General features: G+C 46.5%; 1 protein-coding gene across 1 annotated transcript in view; it reads left to right on the top strand.

Annotated features, from left to right (window-relative positions):
• Snx30 (sorting nexin family member 30) overlaps positions 1 to 19,192 on the top strand; it is a 106,766-nt gene extending 87,574 nt beyond the window's left edge. Inside the window, exons 8-9 of the mRNA XM_005329699.5 lie at positions 9,871 to 10,023; positions 13,262 to 19,192. Of these exons, the coding sequence (XP_005329756.1) occupies positions 9,871 to 10,023; positions 13,262 to 13,321 (213 nt within the window). The 3' untranslated portion in view covers positions 13,322 to 19,192. The remainder of the gene's footprint in view (positions 1 to 9,870; positions 10,024 to 13,261) is intronic.
• The last annotated feature ends 585 nt before the right edge of the window (positions 19,193 to 19,777 follow it).

Consider the following 19,777-nt stretch of genomic DNA (forward strand, 5'->3'; position numbering starts at 1 on the left):
GAGGAAGTCACGGAAGGCAGGAGAAAGTGCTTAGACATGAGCATGCAGCTGATGTGGCTGCGTGGCCAGTGGCCAAACCCCTCAGAGCATTCGAGGGGCGTGTTGTCCGACTGTAGTAGGGAGTTCGGAGGGTGCAGACTGCACGCTCCATGTGCACAGTAGGACTGCAGCTTGGCCGAATTAGGGGCAAAAGCAAGAGTCATGATACCAAGTGCACAAGGGCTTATAGTGTGCTAAGCTACTCTCATTTACTCTATACAACAACCATATGGTTTAGGTACCATTATTGTTCCCATTTAAGAGATGAACAAACCAAGGCCCAGTATCACATAACTTGCAACTGCTAGAGATAGGATGGTACCCTGTGTACAACTGTGGAACCTTGCCACTGCCACTATGTTATTCTGTTCCGTTTTTGTTTGTAATCATAAAGTTTATTTGTTTTCAAAGATAGGGATAGAGAGTGCTATTAAAAAGATAATAGTGGGGACCCAAGTTTCAGGGAAGTAGTTTAACATGAGAACTTTTCCTTTTCCTCCTTTCCTCCCTTTTACCCTCCCTCCCTCCTTTCTCTCTCCCTGACTCCTCCTTCCACTCTCCCTCTCTTCTACCTTCTGTTCTTCAGTTCTTCCATCCTTCCTCTGCTGTGGTTCTTGCTACTGCTGCTGACACCTACCTGGAAACAAACCAGCTTTTTTTATTCAAAACCCAAACTTCAGAAATGGCACTCCTTGTCTTTATGTAGTGCTTTTTAAAATATGAGTGATGTTACATGATGATGATGGTCATCTGAGGACCAGAGGGAAGGCATTATTCCATTCCCATTTCATGGGTGAGGGAATGAGTCACAAAGCACAATACATTGCCTAGCCTCTTTTATGCCAAATGTCTCCACATCCAATACACTGTACAGTAGGCATATAATGCATTCTTTTTATGTTGATATGCACGTCACCCATAGTGTGACTTTTCCACCTGAGGGTGAAGCGCTCTGCATCTTTTTTCTTTTAATATATTTTTTTAGTTGTTGTTGGACCTTTATTTTATTCATTTACTTATAATGTGGTGCTGAGAACAGACCCAGTGCCTGACACATATGAGGCAAGTGCTCTACCACTGAGCCACAACCCCAGCCCAGCTCTCTGCATCTTGTAGGGAGCTGGGCAGGATTTGGGCCCTTGTCCTTGGCCCAGTGCTGCTGGCGGGACCCTCCCTCTTGCTTCTCTTGTGGTGGCCTGTTAGCCTTCTTCCATCCTGTGTACCACAAGGGAGGCCACAAGGAAATACAACCAGGTGCACAGCTGCCTCTGTCTCCAGCTGCCTGTCCTGTTGGCAAGTTTGAAGCTGTCCCCATGATATTCTGGAACACTGTGCCATCGGCTGGGCCCTAGTCTCAGTCCCATTGATAAGAATGACATGGAATACTGCTTTTATATTTAAAACTTTTCCTTCTAATCACTTAGCCCCAAATATAAATGTAGAAGTCACTTCACAAAACCGACAAATGCTTCATGGTCTCATTTGAATGTGGCATCTACATAGAAATAAGAGTAGAATAGTGGTTGCCAGGGGCTGGAGACATCAAAACCTTCAGTTGCAAAATGAACTCGTGTCCCGGTTGTGGTGACAACGTCTGTAGGAGGCTGAGGTCGGGGGATCACATGAGCCCAGGAGTTGGAGGACAGCCTGGGCAACAGTGAGACCCCACTTCAGACAAAACAGAACCACCGCACGTTCTGGGGGATGTCATGTTCAGCATGGGTGATGATGGATATTACTTAATGATATGGCAGTCACCTCAAAATGTGTATGTAAATCAAATTCTACCCTTTAATACATACAATCTTTATTTGTCAAATATTTTTTTAACACTCTGGAAGCCACTTTTCCTGACTAGGGAGGGAAGGAGAGCCAGCAGGTCCTGCCGCTGGCCTGGTATAGAAACTGAGGATCCTGCGTGTATAGGTGTCACTTAAATAGTTTCATCAGCGTTTGCATGTGCCCAGCACTGAATAAGGCTTCTCAGAGCTTGTTCCGTGTGTCCAGGCCTGTCCTGGACATATTCCTTTCCAAAGACAGAAGCTGAGAGTGAGGAGTAATAGGCTGACTAGTTGTGCCCTCCTTGCTGTCTGCGGGAAGCTCACACCAGCTTGGAACAGTCTCAGGCAGAGGGAACAGCTGGCTTTGGCTCCCACATACCTCCCAGTCCCCTTGGCCTCCTGTTCTTGCTAGTGTGAGTGGAAGTCTCTCTTCCCAGTGTTGATTTCTTCCCCACGTGGCTTATCTCCTCGGCCACACAAATTCTTACAAGAGGGGGAGAATTTTTTCCAGCTAGTGAAACGAACAGGTTCCACACACGCCTACCTCTCTTCCTACACTGAACAGGTTCCACACATACCTGCCTCTCTTCCTACACCGGGTGTCTTCCCTCTGCCTGGTGGGAGTTTGAACCATGCCAGAGTTAATTTTATCATTACTTAGCAGGTGTGGCCATCATGGTGGTTTATCAATAAGTATAATCTAATAGCGCACTAAAATTGGGCCCCTGTTGGATCTGGGGTGGCAGCCACCTTGGTGGGCAGAGGATGGCTCATTCAGTAGCCTATCCAGGTCTACCATGGCACAGTAGAAAGGGATTAGAAGCCCAGGGGCTTGGGTTCAAAGCCAAGCTCTGTCCCCGAGGTTGCTCATCGCTCATTAATTAGCCTCCGCGAGCCTCACTGGTCTCGGACATGTGATCACTGTGATTGTGTGAAGTGCCCAGTGTTGTGTTTATCCTAGCAGCACATGAATCTCTGCTGCACATAGCTCTTGGTGTCTCCCCTGGGAATGCCGATGAACATTGTTTAAAAAAAATTTCTTTTTTTTTTTTTGCTTTCTCAGATCACAGTGTCTTAGACATTATTTCCTCATTCCCACCCCTCCCACACACCTCTCCCCCTTGACAGCAGGCAGAGAGACATGTCACAACAGTGCTCATAGGTCTGAGGCAGGGATGCAGGGAATGAGGGGCCCTGGGCCTGAGTGTGTCAACAGAAGATCTAAGAGCATCAGTGACTTGCTTCATTTTGAAGTGAAATCTTGAAACCATTGCCCCAAAGATGAGGGAACGTTGATTTTTGTGAGGCCGTGGGATGGTATTGAAACCTGATCACTTTTCTCTAACCCAGAGGAAGGAAGTGGCTTCAAGAGTCTCTGGCCTGGGTTTCGGGTTTCAAACTGGGGTGGTTGTCTTAGGACAGAGGAGTCCTAGGATGGGATTTTAGGTTGAGGTGTGTGCCCCACACTCCAGATGCCGAGCTGGGAGCCCTGTGGCTAAGGGAGGGTGACGAGGCCTCCAGTGCTGTGTGGAATAGAAGAATCATAGATTTTAAGTTTTGTTTTGTTTTTAGGCTTTGAGAAAGCTCAGCAAACACTGAGGTGGCTTTAGTCTCAGGCAAATGGATCTATGGATGGTATAGACTTAGTTTTCCTCATTTTAATTTTGAAATTGAGAAATTATAGGCATTTAGAAGGCGGCTGGCCATAGGCGTGTGTAAGTCTTAGAATTTGACCCTCCTTAGAAGTTTGGGAAGGCATCAGGCTATTACTAGAAACAAGAGGGGCCAGAAATTGTGTATGAAATTGAAGTTGAGGTATACAAACTTTAGTGTAGTCAGCAAGGGGAACTGGAGGGAAAGTTTATGTTTTACTTAATTTTGCCTTTGACCCTTTTCAATGCTAACATGTTCATGTATCATTAGTTCAGAAAAGAACAAAGAAGGGATTCCAGAAGAGGATGCTTTGCAAAATGTTTCCCATTACCTTCAAAAGGTCAAACATAAGGCAGGAAGGGGCTGTCTTAGGCCCTGATCTATAAGTGGTCTTGTACTGGGTACAGTGCCTGATGAACGAAAGGGAGATGTATCAGGGGAGGTGAGGGCATGGCACTGTGAACAGTGAGCATGGGTGTGGAGATGAGCAGGCGTGGTGTGTGGAGGTGAGATGAGTGGGTGTGGTGTGTGATGAGTGGGCGTGGCACGTGGAGATGAGTGGGTGGGCATGGAGGTAGGTGGGCATTATGTGTGGAAGTGAGTGGCATATGGAGGTGAACCAGTGTGTTGTGTGGCGACAAATGGAAGCAGAAAATAAAATGTCCTGAGCTTCTCAGGTTTAGAAGAAGAGACGTAGGAACTGGGCTTACCTGGTCAACCCAGCCCTCTTAAAAGCTGTGCGCCTCCCATCCACATGGGAGGCTGAGACGTGTATATCATTTGAGCTGGTGAGTTTGAAGCCAACTCTGGGTAACATAGTGAGACTCTGTCTGAAAAAAGAAAAAGAAGAGAAAAGAAAAAAGAGAAAAATGCTGTGCACCTTTATAAGCCCCGAAAAGCACCAGGAGGGCGGACATTCTGCAATGGGGAAGGTGTGGCAGGCAGCAAGAACTCTAGTTTTAAATTGCAGCCGGGACACTTATTAATATAGAGCGGCTGCAAACTGGGGAACTAAGCAACGCTAGCTACCTGTCATCTCCAGACATGTCTGGCAAGTGGGGAAAGAGACACCTGACAGTTGCCAGTTCTCTCCAAAGCAGCTATCATCTCCGCCTGTGTTAGAAAGCCAGACAGGCTCAGCCACAGGAGGGCAGAACTCGGTCATCTTTCTTTGTTCTCTTTAATTCCGGCCTTCTGTCCAAGGGTTTCCACTTTAGAGAGGAGGCTCCAGGGCTTAGGGAATCATGTAGCTTGTGTGCCAGAGCTAACAAATGGTGGGGCTGGCATCCTCTCCTCACCAGGGTCCCGGCCCCAGAAGTATTTGCATGTGGAAGGGAGGGCTCTGGCTTTGTAAGTCAGTGGAGATGAACCTGGAGGGACTGGGGAGAGACCGTGGACCTTCTCTTGGGTCTTGGATCTCTGTGTCCCCAGTGTCTCCCAGTCTTGGTACAGGTGAGTTCACAGCCCTCGTTTCTTGCTGTATGTGCTGTGACTCATCTTAGCACTTGCCTTGCTCTCTGGTCTCACCTGTTTGTTTTTTGTTTGTTTTTTACCCTGTCTATGTTTTCTCAACTTTTTTTTCGCAGCTCACATAGAAACTGAAAATATTTGTATGTTACACTGGGATAAACAGACAAGGTTGCTGGGAGCTGGAGGTCACTAGCCTGTTCACTCTGGCTTCCCTGAGGGCTGTGGGGATCGGTGTGGCTACTCGTTGTACGGTGCCAATCGGGGAGCTTGGCCCCATCTGCTTGCTCAGAGCCTGTGGCCTAGGAGACAGCCATCCTGAGTCAGCAGAGCTGTCCTTGATCCTGGCACCTGTCCCATGGAAGCCATGAGCACACCTCTCCCCCAGGTCTTGGGATTTTGTCCGCCTTGTTTAGTCTTGAGGGATTTTATTAACCTATGGTTGTCATGGGAGCAGACAATTTGACATGTGCAGCTTAGCTTCAAGGAAAAAAACTTAAGAGATTTATATCCTTGGGCCCCACATGTGAGATGAGCTCAGGAATACCTTTATAAATGACTGTTGAGTCAACATAGGTCCCCACCCTGCTCCCCAAACGCACAAATACACAATCTCATCCCACCGGAGCCTTTCCCAGCCCTCCCAGCCATTACATATTCTGTAAAGTGGATTCTGGTGAGAGAGAGAGGGGAACCTATGTGAAAAATGCCATTTGGTCCTTGATTCAGAAGCTTTGGGTCTTTGAGGTCTTATGTGGTGATGTCTCTTTTCTTCTGGGGTCTGCAGTAGGCACCGCCCCACCACAGGCACCGAACATTGCCATATCCACATCTTTCAGCTATGAGGAGCCTGACTTAACCATCCCTCGGTCACAGAAATGAAAACATTGAGATAGGAGGAACGCTGGATGTGACTAGTCAGTAAAGTATTGTCTCTTGCACGCTGTCCAGTAAGAAGAGCAAGAAGAACACAGGCCTGAGTGTCAGCTGCAGCGTTCCTCTTCTTCATAAATCTGGGGAACTTCGCAATCTGGTAGCTGCAGACAGATTGCTGGTTCCCTTTACTTTCTTCTTTTTACCCACTTTCCTCTCCCTCCATCCCTGGGCTTCTTTGGCCTGTTCTTTTTGATTCACCTCCTGCTACTTCTGTGCCTGCCTTTCTTAGGGATCTTTGCTGAAGCCTTTATTAATTCTGTAATTACAGGCTTCTTCGTGGATCTTCCCTTAGGCCCTGCCTTCCCCATCCACCTTTTATTCCCTCTCATATATTTTTTTTAAATGTTGTTATATACATAACACTAAATTTGCCATCTTGACCAGTTTTAAGTGCACAGTCAGTAGCATTACATACACTCACCTTGTTGTGCAGCCATCTCTTAAACTCTTCACCTTGAAGAACTGAAACTCTGCAGCCACTAGGCAACTCCCCCTCCCTCAGCCCCCTGGCAACCGCTGTTCTACTTTCTCTTTCTAAGTACTTCAACTAAGTACCTCATGTAAATGGAATCATGCAGTATTTGCCCTTCTGTCGACTGCATATTTCACTTTGTACTCCAGGTTCATCTATGTCATAGTGTGGGTCAGAATTTTTTTCCTTTCTAAGGTTCAGTAATACCCCATTGTATGTCCATACTGTGTTTTGTTATCTGTTGATGCATCAATGGGCACTTGAGTGGTTTCTTCTTTGGCGATTTTGAATAATGCTGCTGTGGACATGAGTATCCAGCTATCTCTTTGAGATCCCGGTTTCGGTTACTTTGAGTATATATCCAGAAGTAGAATCCAGCAGGATCATGTGGAAATTCCATTTTTAATTGTTGGAGGAACTGCCATACTGTTTTCCATTGTGGCTGCACCATTTTATCTTCCTGCTAACAGGGCACAAGGGTTCCAAGTCCCCATGTTATTGTGGTTTCCGTATTTTGATAGGTGCTTCCCTGTGCATGTGAGGTGGTATCTCATTGTAATTTGGAAATGCATCTACCTCACTCATGATCGGTGATTGGAAGCCTCTTTTCATGTGCTTGTGGCCATTTGGCTGTCTTCTGTGGGAAAATGTCTATTCAAATTTTTTAATCCATTTCTTAATTGAGTTCTTTGGTGGTTTGTCTTGTAGCTGTCTCAGCCTCCTTTGTGGAGGGAAGTCTCACTCTTCCCATGGGTACAACTCCCTCCTTGCTGTGGACCATGGACCTGTCCTACATCCTAAGTCCCTTTGTGACCTTATTGTTGGTCCAGTCATCTAGACTAGAAACTTAAAGCTCCTTTCTGATTTCCTGTATCTTATTTCTCAGGGTCAGTTGGTTGCCAAATCTGTCAGTTGTCTCCACCAGTTTGGTTTAATCCATCCTCTCCCTTCTGGTGTTACGGCTACCGCCTGGTTCCAGGGTGTCCAGTGTAACCTCATGCCAACATATGGTGAGGTGCTGACTCATCTTTCAGGTCTGGTGAAATCTCAGGGTGGGGTAGCATGGGCAAAGGGTGGCATCAAGTTTGACAAAACATATTTAGCAATATAACATATTTGTAAAATGGAAAAAAATCCTTTTTTTGGAATACATGGAGTAATAAAATATTCTTGAGTGGGCTGTGTAAAGTTAGATTCCTTTGTGGATAGCAATTTATAATATTATACTGATATGAACTAATATTTGTTGAGAGTTTAGTATATGCCAGGCAGCAGGTGCTTTACAAGTACTATGTCACTGAACCTCACAACAGTCTTATAAGGTGGATAGATGTTTATCCAGAAAAAGAAACCGAGGTACAGAGAGGCCCAAGTCACACATCTGGTAAGTGATAGGAGTGTTATTCAAACCTGGGAGTTTCAGACTAGTGAGAGGAAGTGGGAGGCCTTTTCTCTTCTCCAGAAGGGGTCATGAGCTAAATGGGCCTCAGAAAGACTGGCCTTCAGGGAAAGTTCCAGGATCCAAATCCTCTAACCCCCATCCCCCGTCTCACCAACTGGAGAGAGTTCTCCAGAATATGCCTTTGTGGACCCCAGGCCTGTGAGCTGTCCCTCCAGGGGGTCCAGGTACCTCCTAGCCTCTCACTTGCATGTACTTCTCCCTCTTCACTGTCATGTCCCACTTTCTCATCTTTAAAGTCATCTCAGTGCCACCTCCTCAAGGAGGCCTGACCCTTCACCCTGTTTGGACTCCTCGCGCTGCTCCTCCTCCGTGTGAAGTGAAAGTGCACGTAACTTCTCACCTCAGCATCTAGGCTTGTTCCTTTTTCTTCTCAAAATAACTGCAGGCAACTTGAGACAGAAGCTGCCTGTGAGACCTAAGGACCTTTGTGTTGCTCAGCGCCAATGTGGAGTGTGTTGTTGTAATGACAAGCTCGATATTTTCTGCATGGAGGCTCATGAAGGCTACTTTGAAGAAGTCTGCTCTTTCTTTTAGAAGTTCCTTTCTCTTAAGTTGCCAGGAAGTCTTGATATGTCTTTTTCTCCAACTCATCCTTGTCTCACTCAAGTTTAGTTCTCACCAAGCACTTTGGAGCCCCTTGCCGTGGCAGATGGCCAAGCACTGAGAAGGAGTCCGTGCCCTCGGGCCTGGCCTTGCTGGGTAGGCCTCGTTCTGACCAGCTCTTTGCCCATAGGCTTGGTGCTGCACTTCCTTGATTGGCCGAGATTGGCTCTTGGGCACAGCTTGGAGACATTCAGGTTCCTTGTCCTCAGCACACAAACCTACAGAGTCTCATTGACCCAGCTTTGGGCATGTCGACTCTCTGGCCACCAATAGGGTCTAGTGGAGCACTTGAGTGAGGAGAAGCAGTCCTTGGGCTTTGGGAACCGCTGTGACCAAAAGGCCCTTGCTGTGGATGAAACTCACCAAAGCAAAGTGAAAGTGAAAGTCCTCGTAACTTCTCACCTCAGCATCTAGGCTCCTGTATCAAGTGCCACGGTCCCTCCCTGCCCCCCCCCTTTTAAAAAATACTTCACATTTTAAAAATACCTCTATTTTACTTATGTATTTATTTATTTATTTTTTTGTGTAGTGCTGAGGATTGAACCCAATGCCTCACAAGTACTAGGCAAGTGCTGTACCACTGAGCCACAACCCCAGCCCCCCTCCCCCCACAGTTCCCTTTTTTTCTTTTTAACTTTATTTATTTATTTATTTATTTTTATGTGGTGCTGAGGATGGAACCCAGTGCCTCACACATAGGAAGCAAGTGCTCAACCACTGAGCCACAACCCCAGCAACAGTTCTCTTTTTTGAGAAAGTGTTCTGGATCTCATTAAGAAAATCTTGAAACTGCCTGCTCTGTTTGTTTTCTCTTGATACACAAAAATGGTTTCCCTCCTATTTTCTCAGGCCTAACCTCACTGTCACTTCATTTGTGATTATCTGCTATCTAGAGGAACATGAACAAGTCTCCAGTGTGTGTGTGTGTGTGTAATGGAGGGGTTCGGCTGAGGAAGCTGGCGGGTGGTCTTATTATCACAATTGATTCTCTGATTGATTAGGAAAGGCAACATGAAACATTGTAAGAAATGGAATAATTCACGGGATCCGAGGAAACCTATTTCTCTTCTAGTTCCAATGTGGGACACAGAAGAAAAGCAGGGCAAAACCCAGTACTTGCTATGTATGTGCAAAATCTGCACCCATTTGTTCAGTTTGGATGGGTGAATCTTGAAAGGAACCAAACATATCTGACTCTGAGTTGCTGTGTTTCTTCTCCCTGCATGGCAGTGGTGGTTTCCCACCTGTGTCTCTGTTGATTGGAAGATTTAGGATAGGAGAGCCCTTTCCAGAGATCCTCTTCAGACCCAGAAGCCCAGATCCCTGTCTCCAAGGGAGGGAGCCTGTTGATGACATTTTAATGTAGCACTTTGGCCTCCCACAAATCTGTGAGCAGAGGCGCCCCAGGCAGGAGTGGCCTGTCACACAAAGCCCCCGTGTGTGCCTCCCGCTTCCAGGTGCCCGCAGACGTGGAGAAGTGTCAGGATCGGATGGAGTGCTTCAACGCCGACCTGAAGGCCGACATGGAGAGGTGGCAGAACAACAAGAGGCAGGACTTCCGGCAGCTGCTCATGGGGTTGGCTGACAAGAACATCCAGTATTATGAGAAGGTAAAGGTGGGCCCGCCAGAAACCGGGAGCAGGGACCCTGCTCCTCCCATGTCCCTCCTTTCTTCTCTCCCTCTGACCTGTGTTGCTTGCTCAGCTGTGGGCTCAGGAGCCCTAGCACTCACTTGGGCTCCCCTCGCACACACTGTGGAAGCAGCAGCTTCGTCTTCTGTGCTCGCTGGTCCTAGACCCTGGCTGCTCCCGAGTCAGTCAGACCTTCTGTGCACGGCTGCTGCCAGACGGTGGAGGCCCTGGGATTACTTCACACTGCCCTGTGGTTCCACATACAGGGCTCTTCATTGTCATTGTGCCACAGACCTCTTTGGTCATCTGATGAAGCTGATACGCCCATGATCAAAATACTGTTTGTTTTTAAAAATAGACTTTAAAATACTGCTTCTAAATACCTAAGGAAATTTACAAAGAGAAACAATTCTATTAAGAACAGTTTTATTCATGGATCCCCTTGCTCCGGTTAAGCCCCCACCCCCACAAATGGTGGTTCCTGTCAATCTACAGCCCTTCTCCTCAGTCACAGTTCGCCCCTAGTGTATCCACCTCTAGATCATTTCTGCTAAAGAATCCTAATGTTCCTTAAAAGCCTAAAATTAGAGAGACTGGCACGATCATAGTTCAACAAGTAACCTGTGGGCACGACATCAAACTTGGAAACACAGCAGCCTCCCAGCTGTGGACAGGGACTGACTTGGCTCTTCCACCACAATCCTAGAAACAAACTCAACCTAAGTGAGAAGAATTCATCTTTTTTGAGGCTTTGATGGTCTGGCTGCTGCTCGGACGCTGTGTGTCTGCATTGTCTTCAGGTCTCTTGGGGGAAGGCTAAGGAAACAGGCATGGAGTGGCTCTCCCTGGTCAGCTCTTAGGAAGGGCTGATTGACAGCAGGAGGAGAAGCATACTCCCTTCCTCTTGGCCTTTCTCATGGAGCCCCTGCTGCGGTCCTGGGCTGGTGCTAGATCAGAAGTGTTGCTTGTGTCATCTCATTAAATTCAAGTCTCACTGTCAATGCTGGGAGCTTTAGGACTCTCAGTTGAAAGCTCAAGAAACCAAGGCCCAGCGAGGTTTAAAAAGCTCTGTCTGAGCTGACGCAGCCTGTGAGCGAATGCACTAGGTTTGTGGAACTGTTGGGTCCAGAAGTCTAGGTGGGTCCATCACTGTCCGCCTTGGGGATGGTTCCCTCAAGAATAGCACAGAGGTGCCCAGAGGTGGAAAGTTCACCCCATGTGAAGTTGCAGCCTCGTTCCTCTGCTTACCGTGCTGTTGGAAAGGTGCCTTTTTGTGCCTGTCTCTCTCTCTCTTTTTTTTAATCTGTGGAATGGGAGTGATCCTTCTCCATAGAATGATTGTGAGGATACTTGAAATAAAGCACCTGAGCATGCCCAGCACATGGTAGGCATTTAGTAGACATTACTTCCTTAGTAAATGTTACTGTTCAATGGCTGTCCCACTTCTCTAACTCGATCCTTTTGTCTCCTTCACTCTTCTGAAGCTGAATTCCAGCAACCACACAGCCCTAGGACACAAAAACTCAGGTCTCATTGTCGGGGTCTTCCCATTACACCACCACTAACAGGGTCGCTATCTTGAGGTGTGGTTTGGGGTCTTCACCTATATTTGACCAGTGCTTTTTATGTATTTGCTATGTGAAAGATACCGTATCTACAAAATTAATAATAGCCAGACCCTTATCCTTAAGGATTAAGTCTGTTGGAGGATTAAGTATTAGTGAAAGAAGCCCACTACCAAGAGTGAGCTGTGTATGCCAAAGGAAGAGAACAGGAAACCGAGAGGAAATACTAGGGGGCATAATTCAGATGAGGGAAGGAGGGGGGCAGATGGAATGGGCAGATGAGGTCAATCTGGAAGTAACATTTGTCCTGAGCCTCAGAGACAGAGACCTGGAGCATGGGTATTCCAGACAGAGGGAGCAACATATGCAAGGTTCCTGGGGTAGGAAAGAGCGTGGCACACTCGGAGACTGGAAAGAAGAAAGTTGCTCTGGCCTCAGTTCCTCACAGCTGATGTAGAAAGACTCTTTCAGATCTGAGGTGGTGGACTTGGAAGAGTAGAACCCAGATTGCCATGGACCACGCTCGGAGTCCCTGGCGGGGAGCAAGCTCCTTGAGGCTCTCCACCTTCCTTGGGTCAGGCTTCTAAGTCTGGCTTCTCTAACCTCAGAGTACCAAGGAGGGCGTCCAGGACCAGTTTCACCACTCCCATTTAATCCAGCTTGACCTGATGTGTCTCCTCCTCCTCCCATCTCCCCAGAGCTCCTCCCCAGATGACCTGGCACAGAGGTTACCCTGGGCTGCTTCGAAGAAAGGCCCAGAGCTGTGGGGCCGTCCTTCCCTTCATGCAGGAGACTGCTGAAAGGGAGAATTATTTCTCTTAAGCAGCTGCAATCAGAGGGCAGAGCCAGACTCTCCTAAGTTCTTGGCCTGACTCAGGATCTGGGATGAAGAGATGGATGCAGTGGAAAGGGCATCTGTTTACTTTTGTGTTAGAATCGTGAGTCATGAGCACTGTCTCGCTTAAAAGCAGTGTGTCTTGGGCCAGTGATTTAACCCATTCATTTTCCTCGTCTGCAAAGTAGGTGTGCATGTAATAGATAATAATTCCACCTCACAGAGTTGTTGTGATAAAGAGTGTAAATGTGTAGCAGTGTCTGGACAGAATATAATTGCATCGTTGGGTCTCCTCCTCCCATGCCTCTTTTGGAAGATCCAAGAGTGGTCCCAACAAGCAAATCTGAGTTTGGTGGAGAAGAGTAGATTGTCCACCCACTCTGCCTCAGGTGACTGGTCCAGTTGTAATCCTGTGCTTGTGCAAGCCCCACATACCTGGAACACTGTCGCCATCCATATGGAGAACCTAGGCCTCATCAAGGGCTTCCTCCTGGTCTCCGTTTTGCTTTTTCAAGGGGAAGGTTTTCTTCCAGTGACTCCATTTCCACTCACTGGGTCTGAGCTTCAGGCACCGTGTTGAATGCATGTAAGCCTTGGCGGGACACTGCTGTCTTCCTTAGAGATGGGGATGACACATTCCAAACAAACACCTGTCACCTCCCCTGTTGACAGTCGTTATGGATAATACACACAGGTGTCATTAGACAAAAGTGACCCAGCAGGATTGTCAATGAAAGGGTCAATGAGACCAGAATTAAGAAGCTGACCCTGAAATCTGAAACCCATTGCTGATCCTCTGTGAATGTTGTCGTTTCAGTGCCTCATGGCGTGGGAGTCAATTATTCCACTGCTGCAGGAGAAACAAGAGACCAAGTAGATTGCTCCTTGGAACAGAGACTCTTCTACCTACACAGGACTTGACACCCTGTACTGGAATGTCCCTGCAGTGCTGGAGAGGTGGCATTTGGGAAACAACGCAGAAGCACCTCTTGTTTGTGTATTTCTCTCGCCCCCTTCACCCCACAGTTGTTTTTGATTTGTATTTATTCATTGGTGGAGTCCGTATGGCTGTCATCATCTCTCAGCAAAAGAAGCATACCTCCATGTCACTACGAAGACTTGAAACCGAGCTTCACGGCAGCCCACGCCTGAGGCTGTGACTCTCAGGCTGTGACTCTCGTGACAGCTTCCTCTTTTGAGACAGCCGAGTTGCTTGTTGCAGGAGGGGACACGGGTCTTGCTTTTCAAGGTCATGGAGGAGGCACTAAGAAGAGGCCTCTGGCTTGCTGTGAGCCTGGCGGCTCTGCAGTTGACCTCTGTGGGTGTTGACTTGCCTCTGCCTAGAAGGAGGTGTTGGCACCTCCACAGAAAGTCCTTAATTTACGGTGGCCTGTATCTGTGAGTGTGGCCTGCTGCCTGTTTGTGATGAGTGACACGTGTTGTAAAGTCTGTGTCCACATGCATCCATGCTTGAGTAAGCAAGCCTTGTCCTTATGCGATGCCTTGGTAAACTGGGGGATGCTCCCTGATCTTGCTTCTGATACCAGAAGGCAATAGACTAGAAACTTTCTTGTAAAATGAAGAAAGGTGCATTTTTCTCTGTGAAGGCCTTCAATGTTTTTCTTTGGCCTGTTAATTGTCAGCAGTCAGGATTAGACCTCTCGTTTGCAGTCAGAGTAGTCCCCCCGTTGTTGAGATTGGTGGGCATATCCCGAGCCCCACCTGTGATGTCTGCTTTGTGCAGTTTGCCTTTACCTCACCAAAAATGCTGAGCTTAATGTTTCCTACGTGTCCACTGGACATTTGGGCAATCTTGTGGTGAGGGGGGCGAGTATGTTGTATTGTCATGACACAGTTGAAGTTGGTAAACTCAGTGTGAATGTTCTACATAAAGTGCTTTAACCCTTAGGATTTCCTAGTCAGGAAGAAAAGTCAGTACCAGCAGGGGCCTCAAAGGTGACAGGCATGACAGCGCACTCTCTGCTTCTAGCTAAACTGAAGTCTCAATTTGCAGCCGAATTCCTGGGTACAGCTGGTTGTGTTTAGTCTTCGTTTTGAACTGTTACCAGGTTTACTTTCCAAATCACCACAAAACCAACAGTCCAAAAGGATCTCTCTTCAAACTCACTTTTTCCCCCCTCCTGAAAAGAATCTACGTGAGTTATATGATTGTTCTTTCACTTGTGGCTTATGCTTATAAATCTGTAAATCTAAGCCTCAGACAGACAGTAGTTCGTTGTTTTAAGTGAAGCAGTCAGGACTCTGCTTCATATGCAAGTTAACCTGCAAATGCCGGTCAACGTGCTGCATATTGAAGTCACTTTATTCCACTCTGACATCAGAGTTGACTTGGGGTCAGCCACAGCTGGGATACTGTTGGAGCAGCAATCGGACAGCAGAGGGATGTTTGGCTGTTCCATCATGTTTGACAAAGTCAAATTTGAAATGATAATTTTTACATCCATCGGTACTTGCTAAGCTCCATCTGTGCCATTCTAAAACCTTTTGATGTGAATTTTCAGTTTGGTACAAATAGAAATGATTCACGGAAGCGGAAGGGCAAGAACAGTCCCTCTATCCCCATCTCCGGTGACTCAGCATTTCATTCTACCTCTTGAACCATCCAGTTGGTGTGGGTGTGGATGTCCTGGTCCAGCCTGAGGGTGCGCTGGTAGAATTGGGGTATGCATCTAATCATTGACAGCCCTGTATTGATATTTGGCAGAAGACACCAGCCTGACCCAGCAGTGAATATTCATTTTTGGAACATGTGAATCTTTGCTTCGTGGAATGTGTGCTTTAAAAATGTCGAAGGTAACAGATGTTTGGAAAGAACCATGGAAAGAGCTACAGGGAAACCAGAATCTGAGAGCCTGCTAGTTGCCAAATTCCAGAGTCATTCCTATATAACGGTTACTTGGGAAGGAAGTCCGTCCCTCAAAAAACACGCATCAGTCTCCTTACTAGGAGACATGGGAGGGGGATCCACAGTCTGTCTCTGTGGAAGGCAGAGGTCTGGCTCTGCGGGGTTCGGGCTCCTTGAGACTTTTTCTTGTGCTTTGTCTGGGCCCCATGTGGTGCTCTGTGCTTTGAGACACCAGGAAGAGCTGCAGCATTACGACCTCCTTCCTCCAGGCATGCCGTTGGTAGCAGAGTCAGGAAAACCCTGTGTGTTAGACTTGCTTGGAAGTCACGTTTGTCCCTGACTTCAGACTGGCATCTGACAAGGTGAGGAACTCTGCCCAGAAGGAAGAGGGAAAAGAGAGCGAAGGAGGCTCTCCAGCCCTCCCGACTCCATGGCTCCCTCTTGCCCCTGAAGCTCAGCAGTCCCAAGCACTGGTCTGTTTGTCTTGATCAAGCAAAATAGAGATTCACTATGAGAAGCAGAACTGGGAGACTTCTGTGCCAAAGACTGCCGCAGAGAGGCCCCAGTACCCCATCCTCCTTGAATTCACAGAGCTGCAGTGCTGAGATCACCGACTCCTCTCATATTTATCATCCATGAGATTCTTGCTTAAGGGTGCCCTTTACCCGGGGCAGTTGGACAGACATGTGTTGAGGAACAGTGAAAAGTTGCCCCACGCAACTGTCCAGGTCCTGAAAAGAGAAGAGTTTCCTTCACCCAGGTTAAAAGTCCCGGGATGAAGGCAGAAGAGAGAATTCCTAGAAGCCAGAGCAGATTTTAGAGATGCAAATGATGTCAAGCAGAAAGCAGTTTTGGTGTTCACACTGTGGACATTGCCTTTGCTCGTCAGTGTGAGGGTCCATAAGAAGATTCTGGGCCTCTGCTCAGAGCAAAGAGCCACTGCTCTGAAATGAGGAGGGAACACACGACCCAGCCTAGTTTGGGTTGGGTTTCATCCTTTGATAAGGCTTTACCAATGATGGCTGGCAAACTTTCAGTGTGATCGGGGAGATGATGGGTTTGGTGTCTCACCAGACACCTCTCTCTAGTTGAAATAACAAACAGCCCGGCTCTGGGGATCGTGGTGAATGTAAGATGTCTGTTTTCATGCCAAATTTCAGCACCCCCAGAGTGTGCTCTGGATCTTGGTCGGGGGTGTTCTCTGGGTTGCCCCCCCAGCAAGGGGAACAGAATGGTCGCCTTTATTGAGGGACCAACAGGAAGTTCCAACTCAGAGGTGGGCATGATGGCCCCTGGCAGTTGCAAGGGAGATGTCTCTCTCAGGAAGGGAGCCCAAGGGACACCAGGAGTGTGTGTGGCTCAGTCCTGCCATTGATAGCGTTGAAGCCAAAGGTAGCTGGCTCTGTTTTGATGAGACTGTCTCTCCCCTGGATCCGGAGCTGGCAATTGGGGAGGGAGAACATAGTCAAGAACAACCTCCGGGCTGTGTGGGCCTCGGCTGTTTGGGTCTTGGGGTGGGCTGGAACTGGCTAGTTGTCGTTGCTAGAGACCCTACAGGGTGATTCCTCCCAGAAGCTCAGCTGCCTGTGGTCAGGGCAGGGCACATTTACTGGGACCTCACCTTCCCAGACACCTACTTTAAGGTCTTGTAGCAACTGAGTAAGTTAATCATCTGGCTGGGGTGACATCGCTCTGGCCATCCTCGTTTATGGGAGGATATTGGAATTTGGGTTTGCCTTCTCCCTTTCAAAAGCCCTCAAGATGACAGCAGATTGGACACGCCCTATTATTGCTGAGGTGTCTTTTCAATCCAGATGACAGGTGGCATTTACTAGTACATTTGAGGAAAATGTCCTCTCCTAGGCCAGACTTGCAGACGGACCGGGGTGTGTTGGAATTGCTCTCCTCTTCCTTGTTTTAATAATCTAGGAATCAAATTTTTCACCACCCTACTCTGGGGGTTTTTGTTTTAAGTATCCCCAACTTGCACATATCAGAGTGTTCAGGAGCTGTCTGCATTAAAGGGAAAAAAAGGTGGAGTGGGGCTGTGTTCTAGGGGGGTGGACTGCTCTCTTAATCATTTGAGTTTGAAGTGTGTCCTGGGCATGACTGTCCAACCCTTAACTATGTGGCAGAAAAATGTTATCCAGGTAGTTTGTCCTGCTAGTCTGTGAATAAGTGCTATGAAAAACAATAACTTTTAATAAACCAAAAAGATATTTGTTTCATATAAACATTCTGTGTATTTAGCACTTGAAAAATCAACAAATCCAGAATTTAAAAATAATGCCACAAGACTGTTAAAAGCCTAATTCTACTTTTGAGAATTTTTCAAGACCTAATATGCCTTATTCTTCCACTAGTGTTTTTAAGATTCTGGATAGAAAGTTTTAGATATATAGTCAGCCGTTCAGCTTAAATACTAGAGATCTAACGTAGTCAGTCCTCAGTCCTCTTAAAGAAAAAAGCCAGAAAGTGAGGGTCAGAATGAGGTGGCCTTTGGGGAGGAGAGAAGTAAGCATAGATATTGCCAAATGATGTTTTTAATAATGCAAGGACTCCCAGGGACCACACCACCTCTTGTCGTTTTAAAGTGTGAAATATTAATTCAGTGCCTTTTGGCATACTTTTGATTATAGAGGTTACAGTATCAGCTTTGACAAATCACAGCTCCAGAGAACTCTATAGATAATGACAATATTGAAGGCTTACCCTGATTCTGCAGAACAGCTTTTGAAGGTAGTGTGAGGATCTCAGAGGGGCATGTTTTGGATGGAAAATCTCCACTGGTTGAAATGCCAAAAACATATTCTGTTGACTCACATAATTGAGTCCACTTCAGCAGAGCTTTTGTTATTAAACCAGAGATGAACAGTGTTGTGTATGTGCCTCCCCCAGGAGGGCTGTTCCTGCCCCCCACCACCAAATGATTCTGGGCTCTTTCTAGGCTGGGCCAGAGCAACCAACACCTACCTGTCCACATTCCTACTGGACAGGTTTGTTCACGGTCGTAGATCAATCTTTCTTTCAGAAATGGTACTAGGAGAAGGAAAGGGAATCACGTATTCCTCTGTGTAGAAGTGGGGAGGGGGAGAAACAGATTGCAGACCAGAATGTGAATCTGTATCGTAAATCTGTATCATGTCGCCTGGGCCTTCGTCGGGGAACAAACCAGCATCTCTGAATGGTCAGCATTGTCCACCGGACACCCCTGAGCCTGTGCGCCTATCCCATCTCTGTGAGTTGGGATGCATTGAGAGGTGACCTACCCCTGATATACTCCCACGAAATCAACTGCCAGCAAACTTTCTAACTTGTATTTTAACTGTTAAAAAGAGATTAAAATTTTACTTAGGACATTTCCAAATTATGGACTGTTTTTTTTTTTAATTTTAGAAATTATTCTTTATGTTTAAGAGAAAAAGAAAACTCCTTCTGAGGTGTTGATGAAGTCCTCTGTGTAAATGTGTCGTCTTCTCTTCATGCTGCCATTAAGCCAAAACAAAAGCTGTGAATATAAAAAGTGCTCAAGAAGAGTGTGTGTAGATGAGAAAGCAGTTTATTTCATTAAGCTACCAAATGTTAGAAAGAATGTCACCTTTTTTTCTTGTCACCCAGAGATTATGGAATGGGGGAGGGGAGTTGTTTTTGTTGAATTTTTGATGCTGGCACGAAGTTTTTTGCCCACTTTTTTTCATGTTATCTGTGTATTAAAAAATCTGTTTGTTGTTGTTTACTATGGAATTAGTATTTTACATTTTGAGGTAAATAAAGAATTTGTATTGCTTGATAAACTATTAGCTTGTAAATTCAAACAAAGTTTCTTTACCTCAATTAACTTAAAGTAATGGACCAATAAATCTATAAAAGATGCTTTCTTTATCTTGACTCCTGTTATCTTTTGTACCATTGTAAGACTGGACAATATGATTGCTACCTCTTTTGTTTTCTTATTTTCTGAACAAAATAATTTGCCTATAAGAATCAAATATACAGAGCAACAGGAAAAAATATAGCTATGTAATTGAACTATTTTTATTCTCTAGTTCTTTATCGATCCAAACTCAGTTTACCCTCTCCTACATCTTACAAATTGATGCTAATTTGGGGAGATGAAGAAATTACCTAGTATAGTGACCATGGTGATTGATAGGTAGCTGACAGCCAGCCCAGGCATTACAGGAGAGATCTCTTCCTGCACCATCCCCTGGCAAAGCACATTATATTCTTGTCCAGGGCTAGTCACTTCCTGACATTTTGCTTGCTAGGAAGTTTTTGAAGAGTTTCATCAGTGTTAGAGTGTCTTGCTCAGAGGCAAGAGTGCTTGTTTGTCAGAGTCCAGCTCTGACAGGGGGTCTCAGGAGATGAATGGATGGTGAGGAGTTGATGAAAGGGGGTAGAGAAACAACACAGACACAAAAGTGAAGATGCTGAATTCCAATCTTGTGAAGTTAATCATATACACTT

This window comes from Ictidomys tridecemlineatus, chromosome 4 (genome assembly GCF_052094955.1).
Source record: "Ictidomys tridecemlineatus isolate mIctTri1 chromosome 4, mIctTri1.hap1, whole genome shotgun sequence".
NCBI classification, from domain to species: Eukaryota; Metazoa; Chordata; class Mammalia; order Rodentia; family Sciuridae; genus Ictidomys; species Ictidomys tridecemlineatus.